This window comes from Astatotilapia calliptera, chromosome 1, assembly GCF_900246225.1.
Source record: "Astatotilapia calliptera chromosome 1, fAstCal1.2, whole genome shotgun sequence".
In the NCBI taxonomy this organism is placed as follows: Eukaryota; Metazoa; Chordata; class Actinopteri; order Cichliformes; family Cichlidae; genus Astatotilapia; species Astatotilapia calliptera.
This window is the reverse complement of record NC_039302.1, coordinates 40,850,511-40,874,075: the sequence shown is the minus strand read 5'-3', so window position 1 is coordinate 40,874,075 and position 23,565 is coordinate 40,850,511. Positions and strand designations below refer to the sequence as shown.

General features: G+C 41.7%; 1 protein-coding gene across 3 annotated transcripts in view; it reads left to right on the top strand.

Annotated features, from left to right (window-relative positions):
• The first annotated feature begins 5,405 nt into the window (after positions 1-5,405).
• The window catches only part of lrp4 (low density lipoprotein receptor-related protein 4), a 110,776-nt gene continuing 92,616 nt past the window's right edge, over positions 5,406-23,565 (top strand). For all 3 annotated transcript variants that reach the window (XM_026177903.1, XM_026177898.1, XM_026177912.1), the window contains exon 1: positions 5,406-5,780. In XM_026177903.1, the coding sequence (XP_026033688.1) occupies positions 5,720-5,780 (61 nt within the window). In that variant the 5' untranslated portion in view covers positions 5,406-5,719. The remainder of the gene's footprint in view (positions 5,781-23,565) is intronic.

Sequence of the window (23,565 nt, the reverse complement as noted above, 5' to 3'; positions counted from 1 at the left end):
AGAGAGTTGTGTGTGGCAGTGGCTAGAGGTACTAGAGAGGAGAGTCGCTTTGTTAGTTGAAGCTCTTCATCCTCTTAAGGATATTTGAGGATGTGTGGAAGTTTTCCAAACCAATTGAAGTGTGTTTTGTGGACTTGGAATAAGTATTTGATCACATTCTTAGAGGTATACTTTTGGGGGGTGCTTCAGGAGTATGGCATGTTCGATCCCAGTACTGATGTAGCTTTGTCCGCAATCAGTTAGACTCAAGGGTGCTGAACTCCATCAGGGGTGCCTTTTGTCACCAATTCTGTTCATACCCAAAAGGTAGATTCTGGTCGTGTCCAAATTCATGGGCGGTCGCGGTCTACGTGGGCCGGGTCCTCAGAAGGTCGGGTAGGCCGTAAGTAAACTGTTGGGGAAATTGGACGGTCTAGCCTTCTGATTAGCGTCACCGCTGTCTCGGTGGAGTTTAATAAACTCAGCCGTCTGCTCCTTGCTATCTAAAATATAACAGGACACTGGTGTAAATTCTCGACCATCTCATACTTCTGTTTTATCAGTTTTCTATTTGACGTTTAGTCAGCTGTGTAAAAACCAAGGAGGAACCCACCCGGGGGATTAATAAAGTTTTATTTTATCTAATCTAATAACTTTAATCTCAGCCAAACCGATTTACTCACGAACAAACAAAACACTGGAAAAAAGCCCAACAATAACATTTTTAGGTTGTCTAAGTGACTTATATATTACGTTTAACCCGAGTAGCAAAAGTCCGCGGTGATCTGAAAATGATGCGCCGGGAGTTGTGCCGTTCTCGGCTGCATCAGTGACCCTCGAGCTCCCGGCTAGCTATCGAGCTGGTGGGTAGCAGACGTCTCTGAAAACGTCGAAGCACTTTTGCAAATATGCGATATCTTGATAAACCGAGCAGATATTTGATGTTTACACAGCTACTTTCTCGTCTGAAAATATGTTAAAAGTTTATTTTGTGACCCAGAAAGATTAGTATGAGTAATTTTAAAACTTAGTAGCGGCCGCCATTGTTGGAAACTGGAGTTTGGCTGGGCCGCGCTATGAATTCTGGGATATGGTGGGCCACGAAGGACACACCCGACCCATCATTCAAATTCAGGGAAATGGAGGACACATTTGTCGGCTGCATTTGGAGGAGTCTAAGAATTTGGACAGCCTTCGGCGCATCACTGTGACGTAATTGGTCTACAAATGCGGCCTCAGGAGGATGCAGCCCATGAATTTGGACACGACCAGAGTTTATCTGGGCATAGTGTTTTCAGTGGAAGAAACGTTTCGTCTTCAGACTTGTTCAGTCTCTGTGGAAGTCACTTAACTGGATGTCTTAATGCATTCTCAATCATCCAGGAAAGTAAATCTCCAAAGGTTGATTCTGTTCATCTGGACGTAGCGTTTTAAACACTATGTCCAGATGAACAGAATCAACTTTTGGACACTTACCGGTAACTGGATGATTGAGTATGCAATGAGACAACTGTGTTCATAGTTTTTTGGGGGACTGAAAATCTAGGCTTAGCTGGACAAGTGAAACTACAACTTCTGTCAGTGAAAAGAAGTTTAACTACACAATTAATCAATGAGATATCTTAATCTAACACAACAGTTCACTTTTTCTACATGATAAAGAAATTATTCTTCTTTATCAGTGGGAAAAGATGGAAAAATGTGAAAACACAGTTAAAAGTCTAGAATATATCTCCTTCACAGGCCATATGAGGTCATAGGAATAATATACCTACTTTGCTAATGATTGCTACACTCCAAAAATGAGCTCTGTTTCGAGTTATTATGCTGTATATTAACTTACACGTGAGAGAGAAGGGAAGATGGGTAAGAAATGAATCGAATACGTCTCAGGGAAGACTTATTATAAGCTAGTGGCAAAAAAAGAAGGTTGTGTCTTTGATACACACACACACATTCACATACACACATGCAAATAACACACAGTTTTAAAAAGTACAAGACAAACTTAGAGCACCTGCCTGATTTTCTGTCTGCGGTGGCCTCGTCCTCTCCAAGCACGCTTCTTTATTTATCAGCGGAAGCTAAAGTGATTAACCCACAGCTGTTCTCCCTGCATCACACATACACATACATACAGACACACACAGACTCACACTGTCACTCCATATGTTGCACAGACCAAAAGGTGTCAGATACCAGTGGCATCCTAGAATGGGTCAGAGAATATAAAAGTCAGAGGAAAGCTGGTGTGACATTTTGACACTTTAAATGATGAGGTTCTCTGGGCAGATAGTAAGAGCAGTGCTTGCAAGACCATACAAAGTCATTCCCAGTGTGTGCGTTTGTGAGACAAGTCTGAGACCTGAACGAAATCCCTTGCTGCTGTGGAGACAGCCTCCCGGCCCACTGCGGACGCATTAATCACAGGTTATAATTAAATGTCTCCATCTCTTCACACAGAGACAGGATGGGAAGTGAAAGAGGGCCAGAGCTGCTATCAGGCTCACGCTCCAGCCAGGCCAGCCACCCAGAGTTCACCACACCCAGGTCTTGATCCCCCTCTGTCATCACAGTCGGTGGTAGATATTGCACAGAGAGGAAATATTTTCAAGCCATAACTCTGGGCTCTTCTAGACTGCTGCAATATGAATATGGCCTAGCATCACTTTTATTAATCTCAGGTGTTTGCAGTTTCAGAAACTGTTTTCTGTAATGTCTGTGGTCCTTGAATGATATACATTGAGCTCCAGTATGTGATCAGTGCTCTTTTGTCAAATCAAATCAAATCAAATCAAATCACTTTTATTGTCACATCACATGTGCAGGCACACTGGCACAGCACATGCGAGTGAAATTCTTGTGTGCGAGCCCCACAAGCAACAGAGATGTGCAAACACAACAACACAAACGAGCAAAATACAAGAATGGCCAACCTGAAACTAATAAATATATGTACAATATATAATAGTGTATGCATTTCTGGATGTGTATACTAAATATTTTCCTACGTGTGTGTGTGTGTATACACATTTTTACAAATTAAATAGTAAAAAAAATAAAAATAAAATAATAATAATAATAATAATAAAATATACAGAGTTGAATATGTGCAAAACAAGTGGCATTTATATACAGTATGGAGTGCATACAATCTGTCTTTTGACAAGATTATTCAAAAGCTACACAGTCGAATGTCATGTAACTTAGTGATGGACAAGCACAGGGAGAACCCACACACTTTTGGTGTAAATCTCCATTACTTTCTTTAAAAGTGCTAAATAGGGAATTGGCCTTGGCAGAGGATACACCTTTTGCATCCAGCTACATCTAAGGATCATTTGTTAATAGCTTGAGTGGCAGCACCACCCTTCATCTCAAAGTCTTTCCAACATTTCTGAAGGAAGTAGTTTCCTTAAAGGTTATATAATGTGCCACTGTGCTACACTGTAGTATTTGTGCCTCTTGTATATTTATACTCTTACAGAGTCTTATACACACAAATATAATCTCAAGATATAGATCTGTTATCTACAAAAGCAATAAATGAGTGAACTGTTCAGTGGCTTAATGTTTTTTTCTCTCTTAAGACAGCCTAAGTCATTTGTCCAAAGCATTGTTCATTAAAATGCTCTGCATCGAATCAAGAATAAGTGACATTGCAGAGCACTTTTATTGGGATGAAATGTAATACTCTGATGGATACGCCGCAGGAGAGTGGAGAGGATGCGTGTGCTGAATGATGATGTCCTGTTTAGGAAGGCGGGAGCTCACATCCCAACTAAAGCTGCCTCATAATTAGAAAGTGGAGTCTAAAGCCTTGCTTCCAGTCAAAGAGACTGTGGACATGTGAGTGTGCTGGGCGGTATGTTTAAAATTTGATCTTCATATTGTAAATATGCAGTCACACTCTTATAATAAATTCCAACAAAATTCACAGTGAGTATCACAACTCACTGCAGCTAACAAGTACCCAGTGGTTACAGTCATACTGCAAACCTTGCTTTTTTCATGAGTGTTTTTTAAGAGGCTTACTGTAAGCTTTTCATAACTTTTCACTGACACTAAAGCCACGTTCTGCACTGACTCTCTGCACTCTGAGCATCTTCTGTAGAGCTATTTGTCCTTCTTTTCTGCCGCCGCTGGCACCAGCTCTCTCTGCAGTGCAGAAACATAATGAATGTCAGGCTGAAGCAAAATAAAAATAAAAAAAATACACAAAGTTTACAATTAGCCTTGATTTTCAACCACCGCAAATGTAATTTGTATTCAATTTGGGACCCTTTAACAAGGGTGTGATTGGGATATTTACGAAACAGGGATTTTTTTTCTTCTCTTTTTATACATTTCTAACAAAATAGAAGAAAATAGAAGAGAATCGCTGCAGAGGGAGGGAAGCTGGTTTTCTTCTACCATCAGCCTTTTTATGAATTTTACTTATAAATAAATATTTCCAAAACATGTCACATGTTTCAGATTACAAGCTCATCTGAATGTAATTCAGTGCATGTGCAATTGCTACAATATACTATCTAGTTTTGCAGTCTGAGGTAAAATCGCTTTATTTTGTTTAAAAACTTCTCTATGCTTGGTGGAATCTCTTTCATGTTACCACAGGGTTGTGCAATGTGTGTCTCCTAATGAGTTTTGTGACCTTTTTTTTGGACAGAACTGCATGGTATCAATTTGTGGTGTAACTATGTCATCCCCACTGGAACGTTTTGTAAGCTAATTCAGGGGAAAGAAATAATGCTTCCACAGCGACCTTATTTTGGAATTAATTACCTTTTAATATAGCCATTACTTCCCTCCGGCAACTTTTGCAAATCTGTGGTAGGCCTACTGAATAATGACTGTGTAATGACCTCATCTCATGGTCATTACACCACACTGTAAAAACCACTGCTCTGTCATTTGCCTCCAATGACTGAAGTGACAACAGGGAAGTCCCCCCCACCCCGTGCTGCAACCAAATGTCTAAAGAAAAAAGAGAGAAAAAAGGAAAGCAAAGTAAGAATGAGGAAACCTAAAGAGAAAAAAGCTGTTCACTCATTGCCCAAAATGCAGGTTGTTGTTCTTTCTTTCTTTCTTTCTTTCTTTCTTTCTTTCTTTCTTTCGCCTCTGTGGACCACCAGCCTTTTAAAAAGACGCAACTTTACAATGTGATACAGAGAGCAGAGATTTTTCCTTTTTTTTTGGTCGATTCGATTTCTTTCGGGATAGAGGAACAGAAAGCGGTATGAAGAAAAATAACACCTAGAAAAGAAAGAACTTGAGGGAGACTATTGCTTTATTCTGTCATATAACTTATTATACGATAATAATAAATCATTTTCAGCAAATTACCTTTACTTTAATTTAGCGGAACCGAATCATACATACGGAGCACCCCCTTAAACCTTCTCATGGTACAGTCCACAGCTCCTTTTCGTGTCCACAGAGTCGGGAACCACAGCACAACATGTTGGAGACCGTAGCCGAGCCGTTCAGCTCAGAGTTAACTTTTTTAATCCCGGTTTTGTCGCGTTATCGCACACAAGAGGAGGAGGCGGAGGAGGTCGCCGAGAGAAAGGGGGATAAAAAGCCAGTCATGCTATGAGGTTAGGGTGAAAGCCGGAGCGTCTTCTTGTAAAAGAAGCCTGTTGATATTTAATTGTGCACAGGAGAAGAAGAAGAGGAGGAGGAGGAGGGAAGAAGGGGAAGGGAAGCCCAGAGAAGCGAGAAAAAAGCGGGGTCCACGATGCAGCTGGCCGCGGTGCTGTGGGGCGCCCTCCTAACTTTGCTTCTCAGCCGGAGTCCAGGTAAGAAAATGCACGGACAACAACGGCGCGAACCGGGCTTGAATCTGCATGTCAGTGGGTCCGAGCAAGAGGTGGACGGAGGGTTGTTTTTTTTTTTTTTTGCACCACTGTTATTTGGCACTAGAATTTAGTTTTAGGTTGTTTTTTTTCTGCTTCTCATAAGCGCATTCAAACTACAGCCAAGTTTCCCTGTAACAGAGAAGGGGCCATGTAGGTGGTTAAAACAGTGGAAAATGTGCTCGAGTGTGTTTTCATTGTTTTCTTAAAGTCTTGTTTGACAAACATACCTGTGTAGCTCACAGATCTGTAGCAGCAGTCCTTTGGATGGTAATACCTGAAACTTGTGAAAATGTGTATATATATTCATTTTTTAGCACTCATTTCGTTTTGTATATGTGAAGCTTATTATTTTTATTACTTATTTTAGTTTCTTTATTTTTGTTTACCTTCACGTACCCTGTTTATTTTGTGCGCGTGTGTTAAATGTTAGCGTGCCGCTTTGATTTAGGCTTAAATGGGGTTTCATCAGTCTTATTTATTTATTTACTGTTTGGTGTTTTATGGAGGTTGAGGACGTCGGCTGGTACAGTACGCGGTGGGTGAATGGTGGGGATGTTCTGTCAGATCTGACACATTTCTTGGCTGATGTTGGAATAAGCAACCAGATGTTGTTGCTTTTCTAATCTGTCTGTTGTCTTGGATACCTAGAAGCTGAAAGTTGGTCATGTAACTCATGAAAGGGTTTTTATTTTTAAGAGAATATTTGCTTTTTGGCTGGCATATAAGCTGATGCACAGTGGCTTTAAAAAAATCTCCTTTTATTTTGTGCAAATATCCATTTGAGTAATTGCCACGTGACCTTCATGCTCTTATTTGTCTGATAACTTCTGAGAAAGAAGCAAATTTGGATCACACTCCTCTGCGCCCTGATTGCGGGTGAACCATGCTGTTTATATATGATATTTTAGATTCTGTCACACCCCCGCTGACACACCATAACCAGCAGTATTTGCTATATTTCCACTACTCTCTTTCTATGTTTCTCTAACACCTTGTATTTACAACATGTTAGAACAGCCGCTGGAATGCAAGGACCCAGCAGAGGCAATGTCTGAACAGACACGTGCACAAGCACACACTGAGCTTAGTGTCATACACACATGGGTGCTGCACACTCTGACATGCTGTGTAAAGATTTACCTGACAGGAATAGCGAAAATGACATCTGTAATTGGCTGGTCGGACATCAAATGGAGGTTGGTGTAATTGTAACAAGTTCTAAATGTCACCAGAAGACTGTATCTAAAATGTCAACCTGATAAGAGTCAATATCCAATTGAAAACAAAAGTCACCCTGGATGACATGCTATATATAGCGGGTCCTTTCATCCTTCCAGATATGGTTATCAATGCCCCCACCCTCCTTGCACCTCCCCACTTTATCTGGGGCGGAGGCCTGCGCTCCTTTGATTATAGTCTTGTTCTGTCATAAAGCAATTAAGCCTGCCGGGCCTGTATCATGTCTTAAACATTTCATTGTGCACTGGGTATGAATGGAAGCTGCTGCTGTTGGCATTTTCCATTGTGGCGAGTAGCAAACACCACAGCTCCAGTGCTTTGTAATTCTTCTGCTTGATAGTGGTTTTGCATTCCAGTCTTTAATTGAAGATCCTTAAATCTGAGCACTTTCCTTTTGGGAATCCCAAAAATTTAGTATTTATTTCCTCTCTGGTTTATTTTTTTCATTTTTTTTTGTCAGTGTGGAAAAGGCTCTGAAATAGCTTTCAAACTGTAATTTGACTCGGACAGCTAAGACTTGCACTTAATGAATGATTATTTTAAGACTAGTGGCTCTTTGAGGGCAGGATCTCATACCACAGCCATCCAGTGGTTGGGGAAACTCCAGGATGAATGAAAGCCTGACATCGATAAATGCATCTTTATATGGGGACAGTAAATTCAATTCCAGTGGGTCTAAACCATGAAATGTTCATCATCTTGGCCATAAATATTGTCCAAGTGATGCACCAGTCTATCATCGACATATGAGTTTCTCCCTTTTGACTGTCGTATTTTAAGATATACATTATGGGTTCATGTGGAGATGAATAAAATGGGAAAGGCTATAATTTCTACGCTGTGTACAGTAAATGACATTATGAAGGCCAGCTGCTGGTCCCATTTGACAGAAGATGCCCCAGGGCTATAATTTATCAAACTGAGAGTGTGGGTGTGTGGGTAACTGAGTCTCAACGTGTTTGAGGTCAAGATGCCTTCTCAGCTAAGTCTAGTGGCTTCGCAGTAATAGGCTGTGTTGGACTAATGGTCTGCTGGAGAGAGTGTTACACTCTTTAATTATGTGCTCTGGGACAGTAACCCCCCACACCCCCTCACAAACTCCCACGATCTCCACTGTGCTCTCTCCATTTACTGATCAACTATCAATCAGACTTGCAGTTTGAGTCAGAGGCTGTGGTGTCATTCCACTGAAGATCGCCAAACATTCGATCACTGTTGTGTGGGCAATAAAGCCTCATTAAAATGTAAAATCCATGACCCTTTGGGAATGGGATGAAATGCTCTTCTTACACGATGATCCGTACACTGCAGAAGTGAACAGGACTAAAGTGAGACGGTGCTTCTGTATGAATCTGACAGCTGGGCAGCCATCCAAGAAAAAACCTCCTTCCTTGAGTGTTTTTTTTTTTTTGTCTTATTTGCTGCAGCAGCCAAACAAAGAGGATAAAAAAGAAAGGCAACGATGACAGTAAAATACGAGAAAAAGATTTGGTCTGAAAAATTTGATTCCCCTCCCCCTTTTCAAGTCATAAAAATGTACTTTGCAATATCCAGTTAGTCAGGGATTCGTACTGTTCTTTATTCGTGTTTCATCAAATAGCAGATGATTTTGGCACAGATTTTTGAAGTAGGTAGAAGTTTAGAGAAGAAAGTCAAACAATCCTAAGACCACTGGATGGTGGCAGTTGGAGGAACAGCGGCCTGAAAGGGGAGGTGGGGAGTTTGGCCCCATGCTTGCTTTCGTCTGCCAGCCTCTGTGCCCTTCCCTGCCACCTGTATTGCCTTATCAGATTGATTAGTCCCTTGACATTGCCGCTCCTCATCCTGGACCAACAAACACACACACATATTTAAATGCAGTCTCCTTTTCACACAACCTGCAGGCATGGATTTGCAGCAAAAAATTTATGGCTTTGTCTTGCAAAATGCCTCCAACACCACATTTGATTAAATGTCCTCAGAGTAATTGTGTTGGTATTAATGGTGTTGCAACGTTGATATTTCCAAATAACTCAGCCTAGAGACAGATTGATGGCGTGCCATAAGTTGTTTTTGGTACGGATTCCACTCTGTAGACGACTTTTCTCTGACGGGGAATGGTTGATGTGGAGGATGTGGCCGTGGTTTGGGTCAGTAAATTCGACTGCTTTGTCTTTAGTCTTGGCAAGGTTTGATTGTTTTGGCAGAAGCTTTTTGGGGAGCTTTGGGGGAATTGAGAGTTTCATTAATGGATGCGAGACTAGAGCTGCTGTGTTAGATGAGTGCATATGATTTTTGTGGCCTAAATGAGTGTGTTTGTGTGTGCCCTCCTCTGGTCTAGCTCATTAGGTTGGTGTAGGCCAGCCTTTTGCTTTCACCAGGGGAAGGTAAAGTGGGCCACCTGATACCCCCACTGTGCTTTGTCTGTCGGTGCTGAGGGGATGGAATTGCGGGGATGGAATTGCACCTCCAAGGTAGCAGTGGAGGTAACCTGTGATTACTTGATTCCCAGCCCCCCTTCCAACATTCTCGAAAGGATAAATGTCAGACTTCTAACCCCTCTCCTTTTTCTCCTCGTGTCCCTCTGCTTTCCTATAAATCACCGGCTTCTCTCCCTGCAAGACCTGACTCCATTCAGAGAGACCCCTGAGGGTGGCTTTCGTCTTTAGGGCCGTTTCAGATTTCAGAACATGATGCTACTGCCTCTGGGCCCATTTCACTTATGCTCAGCGCACTAATATTCAGTGTTACACATGTCAGGTCTTACAGCACAAAAGCAAGGAAACAAACAAAGTCAACTGCTGGCAGCACTCTGGAGATTGGTTCCCAGTCTAACAGCAGAAATGATCCACTGGTGGAACTCTGTGCCAAAGTTGTGACTTGTTCTGCTTTTGCTGCTTCTTTAGCGTGCTAAAAAGATCTGTGTGTCTTTGTTTGTGATATTTGTAATGACATTTGGTGGAATTTAAAGTGCAGACTTTGATCTGTCAAAATACATTTTAAGATCTGTCCAGGTTGGACAGATCTTAAAATGTATTTTATTAGCATTTCATTTGTATCCATGGTGTAATGGTTAACATGTATGCTTAACATGCAAAAGATCCCCAGTTCATCATTGGGAGGAGACACAAATCCCTGGAAGGACTGCATCAGGAAGAGCAACTGATATAAAAAGCTGTGTCAGATCAAAATATTCAGCTCCATCCACTGTAGCAAATATGAGATCAGCAGAATTAGGGTTTCTGTGATTTGCATTACATTTCATATAGTTGATTGTCAGCCCTGTGACAGACTGGCACCTGTCCAGGTTGTACCACGCCTCTTGCCCTATGGAATAGGTGTCAATCCTGAACTGGATAAATGGATGGATGGATGATTGACAGCTGTGGGTTGTGCTTTACCCAGTGATTTTAAAGCAGAAAACTCCTTGAATGTTGGTTTGTTGGTTTTCAGTTTTGACATTCAGGCGTTGTCAAAGCCAAGTGAATTTCACCAGTTTTGCTATGGAATTAGAATTTTTAACATGTTTTGTTAGCTGTGATTCCACGAGTCTTGAAACACAATGGCTAACCCACTGAGTTTTTTGTTTGTTTGTTTGTTTTCTGGTGCTAGGGAACTCTCAGTATAGTTAGTAGATATCTGAGGCACGATTTTCATGTCCTTTCCATTTGAAATGGAAAGATTTCCATTCACTAGCTTATGTTACCCAGCACATTTAGGCAAATATCAGCCCTCCTTTGCTCTCCACCTTCTGTCTGCATCCATGTAACCAAAGCTTGCTCAAACATGATGGCTAGTAGCACTTGGACTACCAGTGAAGTACAAATGGAAACCATAAAGGTTTTAGTACCAAAAGTCTTGCCTCTATCTACATATTAATGTTAGCTATGTGTTTGTATAGATTAGCGTTTCACTAAATCAACCATAATACACATTTTCTTTTTTCTGCTTTTCATAAATGAGAATGCATAGCTTTCTGACTGATAAGGTAACACATATGTGAACAGATCAGGCTTACTGTCTGTCCAACAGTCAAGCACATCGCAATCTGTGCTTGACTGTTGAATCCTTGGACCCCAAAACCAAACCCCAAGTGACTCATTTGAGAAATTGGTCATCCATGTGATATAATCGATACATTGACAGCAAAAAAGTTTTAATACAAATGTTAGTTTCATGTTTAAGTGCTAGGAACAAAAAAAGTTCCCATCATTGTTTCACAGTGATTCTTTGAATCTGAAAGTAGTGCAAAACTCGTAGCATCTGCTGTCTTTTATAATTCTTCTGGCATAAAATTCATGCCCTGTCACCACACAGGTCTGAAAATGAAAAAACACATTTTTTAGGCCATGTAGTATGAATCTGAGTTCCTTGGGGGTTGCAGATTATTGGGGACTGTAATAAACTCTACTTCTCTGTCTCAGCGGGGGTCTGCTGTAGAGGACAGAAAGATAAGCAGGGCTGGAGACTCACTGTCTGAGCACAACCAGGGGAGGGGGGCAGGGACACAAAGACATTCTGAAGGTCACTCACACGTTCGGATCCATAGTAACTTAATTCTCCATCCTTTCTTGCTGTGACATAGGGAAATTTCTACAGGGACATTAATGACATTCTGTCAAATTTGGTGGAAGACATTAGTGTGAAATGATTGTGGCATCAATGGATTGTTGTCATGAAAGGCCTCTTGCCATCCCTAAATCTGGTTTTAGCCACAAATTTGAAATAAGCCGCTCATTCTTATGCATTATCTGGGTAACCGAGACATCATGGGACACTCTTTCCAGACAAAAAGAGGACGTTTGTCTGTGGCCAGTGTCTGCATGGTTTCAGTCTTTAGCGGGGGCACGAAGGGAAATTTGTGCAGGCGTATACTCACCGTGTCTAATGGGTTAACTGCAGAGTGCAGGGCCCACACAAACATATGGTTTTGAAATGGCTTTTGGGTTGAGAAACGTCTGACAAAGTTTTGAGGACTGGACAATGTCTTTGTTGACGTGTGTGTGTGTGTGTGTGTGTGTGTGTGTGTGTGTGTGTGTGTGTTTTTTTGTTTTTTTTTTTTTAAAGATTTACTAGGAATGTACTGTACCTTTTTGCAGTTTCCGTATGATACAGAGCTGCTGATGCCAAGTAAAGATCTGATGATCGATCAATGAGCTGCATTCCACTTTCAGGGAAATGTGTAAGGCAGCGTTGCTTTCCTAACAGATAAATAGACCCACAAATGTATTAGTGCAATAATAACTTTCAACGGGACTGAAGCTAATAATAATAAGAGGTCAACACAGCAGGCTGCCCTGCATATTTTGATGTGGCCGATTTTATGTTGGATGCGTTTCTTGATGCAACCCCCAAGGGACGTTGTTTCTGGTCTAGAATGGGGGATTTAGGTGGTTTATTACTCATTGCTATAGGACATCTTTTACTTAAAAAAAGACATCAGTGAACCACACTGGGGGACATGTTCAGTCAATACTCAGTATGCAGCCACTGTAGTTTATCTTGACTCAATTTCACATACATCGTTATCAATAAATACTATAGTATAGCACTGAATGGATCTGGCCTGGAATATGGTCTCCAATAGGAGCTCAGTGTTTCTCTGTTTGATTAATGTTTGCCAACACTATAGAAGAACCACTTTGTCTTTGTCCTCCTCTCACCATTTAGACAGTAGACAGAAAGCAGACTGGGTGAGAGTTGAAGATATAAATAACTATAAACAGTGAAAGACATGCTTCTTTATTAACTGAATATGACCTCATTCACTACGCTGAGGTCATGGACTAAGTTTGTTTGTGTGTGTGCACGTGCACATGTTTTGTTCTAGACTGCTTGGCAGCTCACAAACAGCCCGGCATCAATGCGGTTTATGGATTGAGGGAGATTTTTCTCTTAATTGATGTCAAAGCCGTGACTCTGGTTTTTGTTGTACTCCACAAGATTCATCTTCAGCCCACCAAGTTTGTTTGAACACACACCCCCTTAGCTTCCTTTCCATTCGTCTTTGTCATGTCTTCTCCCCTTTTGCAGAGAAGATCTGGATTTGAACATCTCTCTTTGTACACAGACTCCAAATTACCTTTTTTCTTCTGCTAGAATTTACTTTTAAATGGCTACTACAGCATATCAAGTAACTGTCCTTTTTTAATCCGTAAACTGAAAATTACTGAGGACAGTGTACTGTAAAATTTCCATTGTGCTTTTCTGTTAATACCTATCATATTTTGGACTATTTTATGCTTTGGGTAAGCTGTAAACCTGGTTTGTATTAGACTCTAAAAAGAGCGTTTTGGCTGAAAAAGCAGCTCAGAGCGTCTTTTGATGTTTTTCAGATCATATCTTCTGTTCCTCTTCTGCTGAGCACCTTATACTCTGAGATTACTCAGTCACCCTTCCTGTTTGCCAGTGGGGGTCCTGCAGATGGGAGACAGCAGCTGTCTCTTAGATTACCTCTAAAAAGGTGCTTTAATGAAGGCTCTTCACCTCACTCAACATGCCTGCATGCACAAATGACCTGTTCAGACATTGCTTTTAGGAACACACACACTCGCAGCTTCCATCTCTAGCTTTAGATAAGATTAGGGTTAGATATGAGTTTACTTAGACCCCACGCACATTCAGTCAGTTCTTTAAACATTAAGTCCTACGTTTAAAGCACACGAAAAAAATTAATGACAACAAAAGGCAAATTAAATAAAAGTCACCCAAATTCACTCTATAATTACTTTACAACCATAAGAATAAAGTGAGCTCTATTGATTAGGGATACATGGGAGAGTTTTGAAAGTGAACGCCTTTCCTGTTCTTGTCACCAGGCCAAAAATGGATTTAAAAGACTTCCTGCAAAGATGTACCTGTGGGTGACTCCTTGGTAGTCTTAATTTTGTCACTAGCACAATCCTTGTTACCTCTGTCCTTTGTTTTTACATTTTACCATAACTGAGCAACTGTTATTAATGGCTTATGACTGTAATTATGCTCAGCCATGCCCAGCAGTTTAACCCAAATCAACCAGGAGCAGGCATATGCTGTACCACCTATGGAATTAAATCTACGCACACACATTCCTTTTCATATCTTAGTGAGGACATCTCATTGACTTAAATATGTTTTCCCTAGATGCTTACTCTAACCCTAACCCTAAGCGTCAAAAATGAATGCCTAATCTAACCCTCAGCCTAAACCTAACCATAACCTAACTGTAACGCTAAAACCACATTTTGGTTTGAAACCTACATTAAAGGTCTGGAGTTTTCCATAGTTGTTCATGGAAACTGTAAATGTGGGGTCTTGTTTTTTTCTATCAGTAATAGCAGTGTGGATGTAATTGAAGGAGGCTATTAACAGGGTACAAGACCTATCAGAAAGAGAGCAGAGGCTTTAGGAATGCCCATATCAACTATTTTTTTTAAATCCTCAAAACAAAGATTGGATTTGAGAGCAAAGCAACACCAACAAGCCTCAAAGGAAATGGCAGGCTACTAAATTGGATGATTGCAGAGTGATCTTTGTGGACTTGGCAAGATGCTGTAAAAAGGAATCCTTTAGAACATCTAGTGAGGTCAAGAACTGTCGAGGAAGTAGACATTTCATTGTCGGAGTCTGCACCCAACGCATGCCTTTTGAGAGTGTAAATACAGAGGGTCTACACCAAGATGCAAACCAGGAATAAACAGCAAAAAACATCTAAAAATGCCTGCATTGTTCTGGAAGAAAATTCTTTAGACAGATAAATGCAAGGATGACTGAAAGAAAGGGGGGAAGAAAAGAGTGTGGAGTAGAAAAGCAAAGCGTACAGTATCATCTGTCAAACATGGCAGAGTCAGTGTTATGGTATGGACATGTAGAGCTCCCAGTGGACCTGGGTCTGTTACGTTTATTGCTGATGGTACTTCTGATAGAAGCAGGAGAGTGAACTCTGAGGTTTCTGGAGTGATGGTATTTCACTGTGCAGACATAATTAAATGGTGCAAAGCTGACGGGGCTGTCCCCCATTGTATACATGAATAATAACCAAAAACATAATGCAAAAGAACCCCAATACCTCCTCAAGATAAAGAAATGTAACATTTTTAAATGTCTAAATCAGTTAACTCAACAGATCCTGCTTTACATTCACTAAAGATAAAACTAAAAGTTTCAGATAGTTTGGAGGTTTTAAAATCATCAAAAAAATTGTATAGTTATGTCAGTTTGTTACTTTTGAGCCACTTAATCTAAATGTTTAAGGAACTATTTTTAGTAAACCCTTTGAATTAAAGCAAAAAGTTTTGTCAAATCACGATTGCTGTATTTCTCATTAATTTGCTGATGTACATAAGAACAATTGTATAAGATGTGTGACTGTGCAAACACTGTCTGTCTGTAATAGCTCAGGTATATAGTCACTCCATTTTTACTTCTCCCACAGCAATTATCTCCATGTACACACAGACACACACTCACAGAGAGAAGCTTCCTTGGGGCTCATATGATCTCAGAGTGCTTTTGCCCTTCTAGAGTGACATCTCACACTTTTGTCCCATCGATACTGACGCACAGTGATGTCACCCAAAAGTGCGAGAGCTGAAATCTAATTCTAGACACACACATGCACACACACACAAACACACATAACCTGCAAGAGAGTGGTTGCTTTGCCGCTGTGATGAAGGTGAAGCTCGGTATGGGTTCAGGGCAAAAGTGTTTCTCCCTCATTTCCCACCATTGCTATATGTCTTTGCGCTTGTTCTTCACATCCTATCCAATGCTCTTTGTTCTTCGCTATTTTCTGTCAGTGGACCCCTACCCTGCAGGCACCAACTCAGCTAAGCTTGTGATGAGGGAAATGGAGGAGGTAGCTGTGGAGGTGGTAAGGGTCTTTATTAAACAAACAGTGAAGGGCTGTGGAGGCTCCATTGAAACCTGGAGCCGGAATGGGGACGCGACTGAAAGAGCAGCACTTCCTAATGAACTCGAGTGGCCCATAGAAGCAACGGCCTTTTCACAGAAGCCAAGAAGGACAAAGTGTCAAAACAAGCCCGGCCCCTTTTCGTTCAGAGGGGCTACACGCCGCCTTTTGACTCTGTGGAGTGTGGGCATCTGAAGCGGAGGCCATGAGGAGAAAGGAGGAGGAGGCAGAATGTACTTGTTAAAACAATGGGCCCTTAAATCAAGCACCTCTCCTTGCCTCTCTTCTTTTCCTCAGCTCCCCTTCTAATATCGCCTCAGCTTCCAATTAGACCTGCTCTTGCACAAGCAATTGAAAGCCCCCATATATCGCAGGGGCCTCAGAGGAGAGGCTTTGCATCTCTGTAGCAGTGTTGCCTCTATGAAAAGTCTTAGTATTCAGAGGAGAGCTCTGTTTGGGCTCCTCAAAGCACTCAATCTGCCACTAGGGACTTGTGTACCATCATGTCCTCTCCGTTCACCGCCTCTACTTTGCTGTCTTCCTTCTTTTCTGTACCTCTCCACCCCCTCTATTCCTCTTCTCTCCCTCTTCTTTCCACTCTCAGCCAAAACTCTTTTCTTCTTCTTGTGACCCCTCCATTCCTCCTCCATGCTTGGCTGCTTGCGGGGCTGGGACAGGAGCCGCGCACTGCCGGGCCCCGAGTTGTTTAGCCATGGATGAAAAGCGGAGACAAATATGTCTGTGGTTCAAAGTCCATCCCGGCAATTACAGTGACTGATTAAAGAGTTGGCCTACACACAGGCAGCTATGTATAATACTACAACTCCCACTCTGTTTCATAACAACGCCATCAGAATAGAGCTGAGCTTAGCAGGGCCTGATAACGGGCCTTGTTTACCGTGCACTGATTGAGAGTCAGTGCCATAAAAGTCTGCTATTGTTTTATGGACAGAGTTTATAATAAGTAGCAGACAGTGTTGTATTCATGTTTATTACATTTACAGACTGGTAAAAAATAAACGGGGCTAAAGGACTGTTGAGGCAACGGTGGCTTAACCGTTGCTGAAGCAAACAGTCAAATCACAGCTCAAATGTAAACTCATGCCTGCTTTTTGTGGAAACTGTGAGACATTCGTTGGAATTATATGTGGCACTTGCTATGCTTAAAGTAGCAATACATTATTCAGTAGCAGAGTAATCCTCATTTGACCCACTGTCTGTCGGTAGGCATGCATGATTGTGTTTGCTACACAAAGTGTCAGATGAACATGTTTCTTCTCTCGCCAAACACTGAAAGCTTTCTCACAAATAAAGGCTGTCTATCTCGGTGTTGTCTGCTTGCAAGGTTGCACTTGGATTTCTGATTTAACTTGCACCTCCCTGTCTTAATCACATGCATTGAATGTCTCGAATGAAGCAGTGTGATTACAACAGGGGTCAACAAGAGCTAAAGGAATGTTTGAAAAGTCGAGTCTGTCAAGGCTTTTGAAGCTCAGATCTCTTTATCGAAGTGATATGATACTGATGTATTAAAGTGATTTGGCTCATACTTGTTGGGAAGGTTGAATTTCATGTGAATGTCTATCTTGGAGTTCTGGCTTTTTATTTTTATATGTCTTGACTATAATGTTGCTTTCAAAACGAAGGAAAATGTACAGAGATTTTTGTGTCAGCTGCCAAACAGTATTGTACTGATGGGCCACATTATTGGAAAATCCTGGAAAAAAAATCATAAGTAAACAATGGAGTTTTAAAAAACAGAGAATTGCAAATCTTTTTGGTGCCTTGTACTTTTAAATGTATTTTGAAAAGTTCAGTAGATTGATCACAGCCCATATATTTTGTCATTTAAAAAAAAGAAGGAAAAAAAAGAAAAGGCATAGCCATACAGGAAGAATAAAAGAGAGCTGAGAGCTACGGTAGCACTCCCAGGGGCCAAAGTTATCCTTTAGGCCATGAGCCAAAATTAATGGAAGAGTATAACAAGAAAAGCAACAACAACAAAACTCTCATCCAGAACCAAGGGAGCCATCTGCCTGAATGGTAGTGAACTGAAGCGGGCCATAACAATATTCTGCTGAGAGTCGACACTAATTGGGTCAGCATGATTTTCCACTTTTGTTGCTAGGTGGTTGATCTATGGGGTTTCTATTCTGAGAATCGCCTACTAAAGTTATTGCGTTGGCCATCAAGAGACAAATCAGTCTATGTTGGGCAAAGTCCATCGTCTCACATTGTCCTCATTTTAACTTAGCTCACATTTATTTTAGAGATCTTGTTCCATATCAGTCGTGGCCCAAAAGGGTTCTCTAAAAGACTTGCTTGACTTTGTCTTTCGTAATTTTTGTGTATATATGGCCTTCAACCCGGGAGGCCTTGGGCTTGTGTGCCTGTGTTCTTTCGACAGAAATGGCAATGACGCTACAAGCCCATATGGGCATAATTGTTGTTTTATATGAGAACTAAGGATTTGATTGCTGGTCCAACTTGATTGTTGCTGGTAACAGTGATGGGTTATGTGGTTTTCTTAAAGCCAATCCTTATAGTATATCTGCATTCAAGACAATGGTTTTTTCATGCCATTTCCTGCATGGACAAAGGAAGACATGAGTATCGCTTTGGTGCCAGATTACTAGAGTGTCCATAGCTACTAAGCTATGAAGTCATTGGGAATAGAGCAGATACAATTTTGGGGTCCACATCACAGACTGTTGGTAAAATATGTAGTCATTGTGGCAGCCCTGATTGTTCTGGCCTCCATGTTTTGAAGACTCGATATTAGCATTTGACTGCCACTATTTTGCTCATTTGGAGCCAGAAGTGACCACATATGGACTAGGAGGTGGAGAGCTAAGTTGTCAGCTAAGGCTAGAATATTGCACCTATAAACTCTGCAACACACAGAAACACGTATCTGCGAATCAGTTCTAAGAAAAAGACTGTCCCTGGGCCTCTTTTGTTCTGTTGTTGCTCCGCCAGCCGAAGAGCCGAAGTGAAACTGAGTGTTAAACAACTGAAAACACTGCAGCCACTGTCTGTACTCTTGATATTGTATTTTTTCTTTTTATCTTTGATGGGGTTTTTTTTTTTGTTGTTGTTGTTGTTGTTTTGTTCCGTTGTTGTGCCCTTCTGTGTTCCGGCCCACTTGTCAGCAAATCAGCATTCAACCGACGCACATCATCCATGCTGAGCAATGTGAAGTTAGGATTTTGGAGTTTGCGGTGATTGCAAACACCTCTCTGTGGGCAAATGCATCACAAATGGTCACAATTGCAGTAGCTTCAATTAAGCATAAAGCATAGCCAGGACTGGACTCAGTCCTATTGAATGGAGCAGCATGCAAGACTGTTTTAAGACGATGGTTAGTGTCCAGAGTTGCACATTGATTTTTCAGTCTTTATCCAACTTTGTTAGTCGAATGGCTTCAATCTCACCAAGAGGCACAACTGTTACCATACAGACCACACTGAAATGAATTGCTCAGTCATCAAATTTCATTTCAAAGGTTGATTTTTGTTGGATTTTGTCGAGTTTGTTGTGCATGCAATATTAAGGTATTTAAATACTGGTTATACATATGACCCAGATCAGCTAAAAGCACACGCTATACACACATGTCCATGCCTTGCTATTAATCTCATCTCTCTTACCTGCTTCTATACTACAATTGGTAACAAGACTGGAATTGTAGCCCGGGGTCTTTAGCCTTCAACCTAAGGGACTGTATACAGTGGCTTGTGGAACTTAAATTTCCTGCAGAGTGTGTTCACTTGATATAAACAGCATTTGGAGAAAACTTCTAAAGAGCTCCTGACAATATCAGTCAGCGGCCCTTGTGACTGCGTGTCCTCCCGCTGACGACTTTAGATGCTCGACTGATTGCTGTAACCTTGGAAGCTAAACGAAGACAAAAGCACGTTTTAGAGCGGTGTTTAAAAAAACACACTTGCTTCTGAAAATGCTCATATAATAGGGTTGCTGTTTGGTCCTTTTTCAGTTAGAGCAGTGGAAAAGGCTCAAGGCTTTTTACTCTTTGCAGTACTCATAATAACTTTTCATTAACTTTACGCTCAGCTTTAGGTGCATGGGTGGACTCTGAGATGAGCTTAATCCTGTAGCAGGGAGAGAAAGGTCACGACATGTGGCTTTAGGAAATCAGAGGTGTCTCCTTCCTGTACATTTGCATTCATTCATAGCAAATCCTCGACAGGTGCTGCATCTCAAATGTGAGTCTCTCTCATGCCGCTTGCATTTGCCTCTGTTGTGTTCGTTTTTATGTTAGGGTGTGTGCGTGTATGTGAGACAGGTGCCAGGGTGCAGTCTTATTGCCCAGCAGTTGCGGGAATAAAAAGGTTCAGCTGGTGCCTGGTGATCGTCGTCCAGCCCTTAGATATGTGCCTCTGGCAGAGTGCCACAAAAACATACTCACACCAGCTAGGAACCACTCAACTCAGCCTGTTGATTGTAATAAATGCGCATATGTACCCCCAACATCTCCCCCCCTGTTGTTTGCCTTCGTCTCTGGTGCCACAGCTGAAGCTGGCACCCCTCATACGGCCGTTCCCCTCGGGCGTTAAGGTGGATACTGTCATCAAGCTGAGTGGTGCCAGTTCCTTTTATAATTGGATTTAGTGTTGGCTCTCTTCTGCCACCCCAGCCGGATAGAATTGATTTATGAGTGAGGCCTGCGAGTTTGTATGTGATGGAGCCATACAAGCAGTCTACTGCTCTGACGGCTTTGTTCTCTGCTAGCTTCCCCTCTGACACCAAGCTGTGTGGCGCTGTGACTTCTACTAATTTAGATTAGCAAATGTGATATAATTTTATTACTCACTCTTATCTGATAAGCTGATTAGAAGTCAGTTTTAGTTGTTCTGCTGGCCCTGTTTTTTCAAACTAGCCAAGGAGCAGATGTTTAGATTTTGGGATGAGACTGTTTTTATTTTATTTTTTGAAACAAATGAATCAGAATGTCAAATCCAATTTCAAACCTATTCGAGATTTTCTTTTTAACCACATTTAAAATGAACTAGCTATTGGAATGAAACCCTTGTGACCATTTCGGTGTCTACTTGAAGGCTTGATGCTACACAGTCTCTCAAATGCCACTTGCATACTGCCCCCACTACCCACTCGGGCTCAGGTGTAGGGTGTCAGCACCCTGCCTCCTCCTCTTCCTGCCTCGGGGATTTTGGGTGAAGGCTATTCTTGACGGAGGAGTGTGCTTGATCATTTCGCCCCCCCCCCGGCCCCCCTTGTGCACAAATGCGCTCTTCCCCCGCATCGAGTGACCTGTCCCCCTTCCAAGGAGGACGCAGAGGTTATGTGCCTCCAGGATGCACAAACACCTGTCTGACCACTTAGGCAGCACAGAAACGGCCCAGGAATGCAAACAAATCCTCCCCCTACCCTTGAACTGCTTCTAACCTCTGCTCGTGTTCAGGAAGGGAGCGGCGGTCAGGATGATGGGTGGATGCTGTACCTGTCATCTACCTTCTGGTGCCTTCTCAGTAGGAGCAACTGGAGTGTGAAATGTCCTTCATGCGGCCCAGTGTAGGTTGGAGTCAATTCTTCCGTATCATTTTGCTTCACAGCTGTTACTCCAGCACAAAAATACACAGTGGTGTGGTCGGCACCAGCAAGAATTAGGAATGGTGTTTGCAGCATGAAGAGATGAGCCATGGCTTTTGTAGAACTCTCACTTGATATGCGAATAATATCCTGGATGGGCCTCTGCTATTTTGGCCCAGCTACACTTCATCTGATACTCCTTGATCTTTGATCACTAATAAATGGAGAAAGTTGACCTAAATAACTTCACAGAGAACAAAGGCAGCGAGAACCTGAAATAACCTGTTTTTAATTCAAATACTTAGTTTTTGTGTCTCTTCTCAGCAAAGTTGTCGGTCAGGTCATATGGTATGAGACACAAAAATGGTAGTTTTTCCATTTCCTTAATTCCTTTTTTTTACCCAAACGGACTACTGACAGAGCACTGAGATAAAAAGTAAGACAATGTCCAGGGGACATCAAGTGCTGACCTCGTGCTCTTTATCAGCCAGACGGCTCAGGGCTCGCTGCTCTGCAACAGAGCCACCATTCAGTGCAGCGTCAGACTGGCTAACGCCGATGCAACACATGATGCACCACTAATTTGTTCAGATCCAATTGAAACGTGCAACATTGTACAGAGAGTATGAAGGAAGTGCTTCAGACCAAATTAGGACCTAATCCTTTTGTCATTCCATGTTTTCAGCTAGCGGTGATTATTTGTTTTGAAACAAAACTGGTGTATTTATTTAGCAAATGGTAATGTTCAGCAATTGATTTTATGTTCTTTATACCGTTTAGGCTTACAGTTGTCTTAGTTTTCCTCTTGAAGAGAAGGAGCCCAGGCATGTTGAATTCAGCAGTGCTCTGTTGTGTTCTTCCTGAGAACAATGCTTGCACTAATTGTGATGAATAGCAGGAGAGAAGTGCTGATGCTTTCTTGTCAAACTACTCTTGATCCAAACACTTTTAGTTAATATACAACACGTCCTGTTCTGCTGCTGCCCGGTCTATTAAAATGTTCGACAAGTCTATTAAATAGTATTTAAAGTCAAAAAGTCAAAAAGAAAAAAATCATTCACAACACACATCAGCATCTCTTTACTCGTCTCATTGTTTTAGTGCTTTGAAAGGCTGCTGACCTATCAAGCAGTTTAGTTTTTCTAAAGATCGGCTTAACTTGGATCACTTTGCAGAAAAGCATTATGGGTCAGCGAGACCAAAGAATAGTGACATGAAAGCAGCTACATCAAATATGCTTCCCATTCTGCACTGAAATTGCTTTATCTTTCCTAAAGACAAGTGTGCTGCTGCTGCTGCTCCTGTTAAAAGCAGCAGCAGCAGCTCAGGATGTCTGTGCCAGCGCTGAGTCACGGACAACTTAATGGTGTTGTGCCCTGTTTACTGTGTTTACAATGTCCTTGCAGATATTTCCATTCCTCTGGGAGAGAAGAAGCGCTTCTTATCTGCAGAGCAATGGCACTAGAAAGGGAGAGAGAGTGCGAAAGCGAGATGCAGGCTGGGGGAGGCGAAGGGGTGAACATCAAAAGGAAGAGATGCTAAATATACTCATCCCTTTTTTTGGCTCTACATGTGCATCTATATCTCAGTGTGTGGGCTTCACGAGAGGAAGCTGAACCATCAACGTGTAACTGATTCACTCCGCTGAGAGGTTCTCGACATAGAAGCGTTTCCGCCGTAAGGTGCCTTTTTGAGTAGGAATTGATTTCTAATTCAGTGTTGGATTCAACCTGCACATAACACAGCTGCAATACTAGCTTCTTACCAGGCTGTGTTGTGCTTTAGTTTACGGTCTTCCATTTACTTTGAAATATAAATAGGTTTATTATTCTTGATAGTTTTTTATAACCACTTCAGATGTGGCTCTGTCAGACAGCACCGGACGAACTGTCAAGTATTGAAGTGATGATATATAGTAAACCCCAAAAGAAATCAGAAAAATTGAAGGTGAACGAAGGGTAAGAGTAAGTGCCTCACCTGTGATTCTTAGCTGTTATTTATTGAGTTTCTTTCTCTTCCCTGTCTCCTATCCAGCCACTTGAT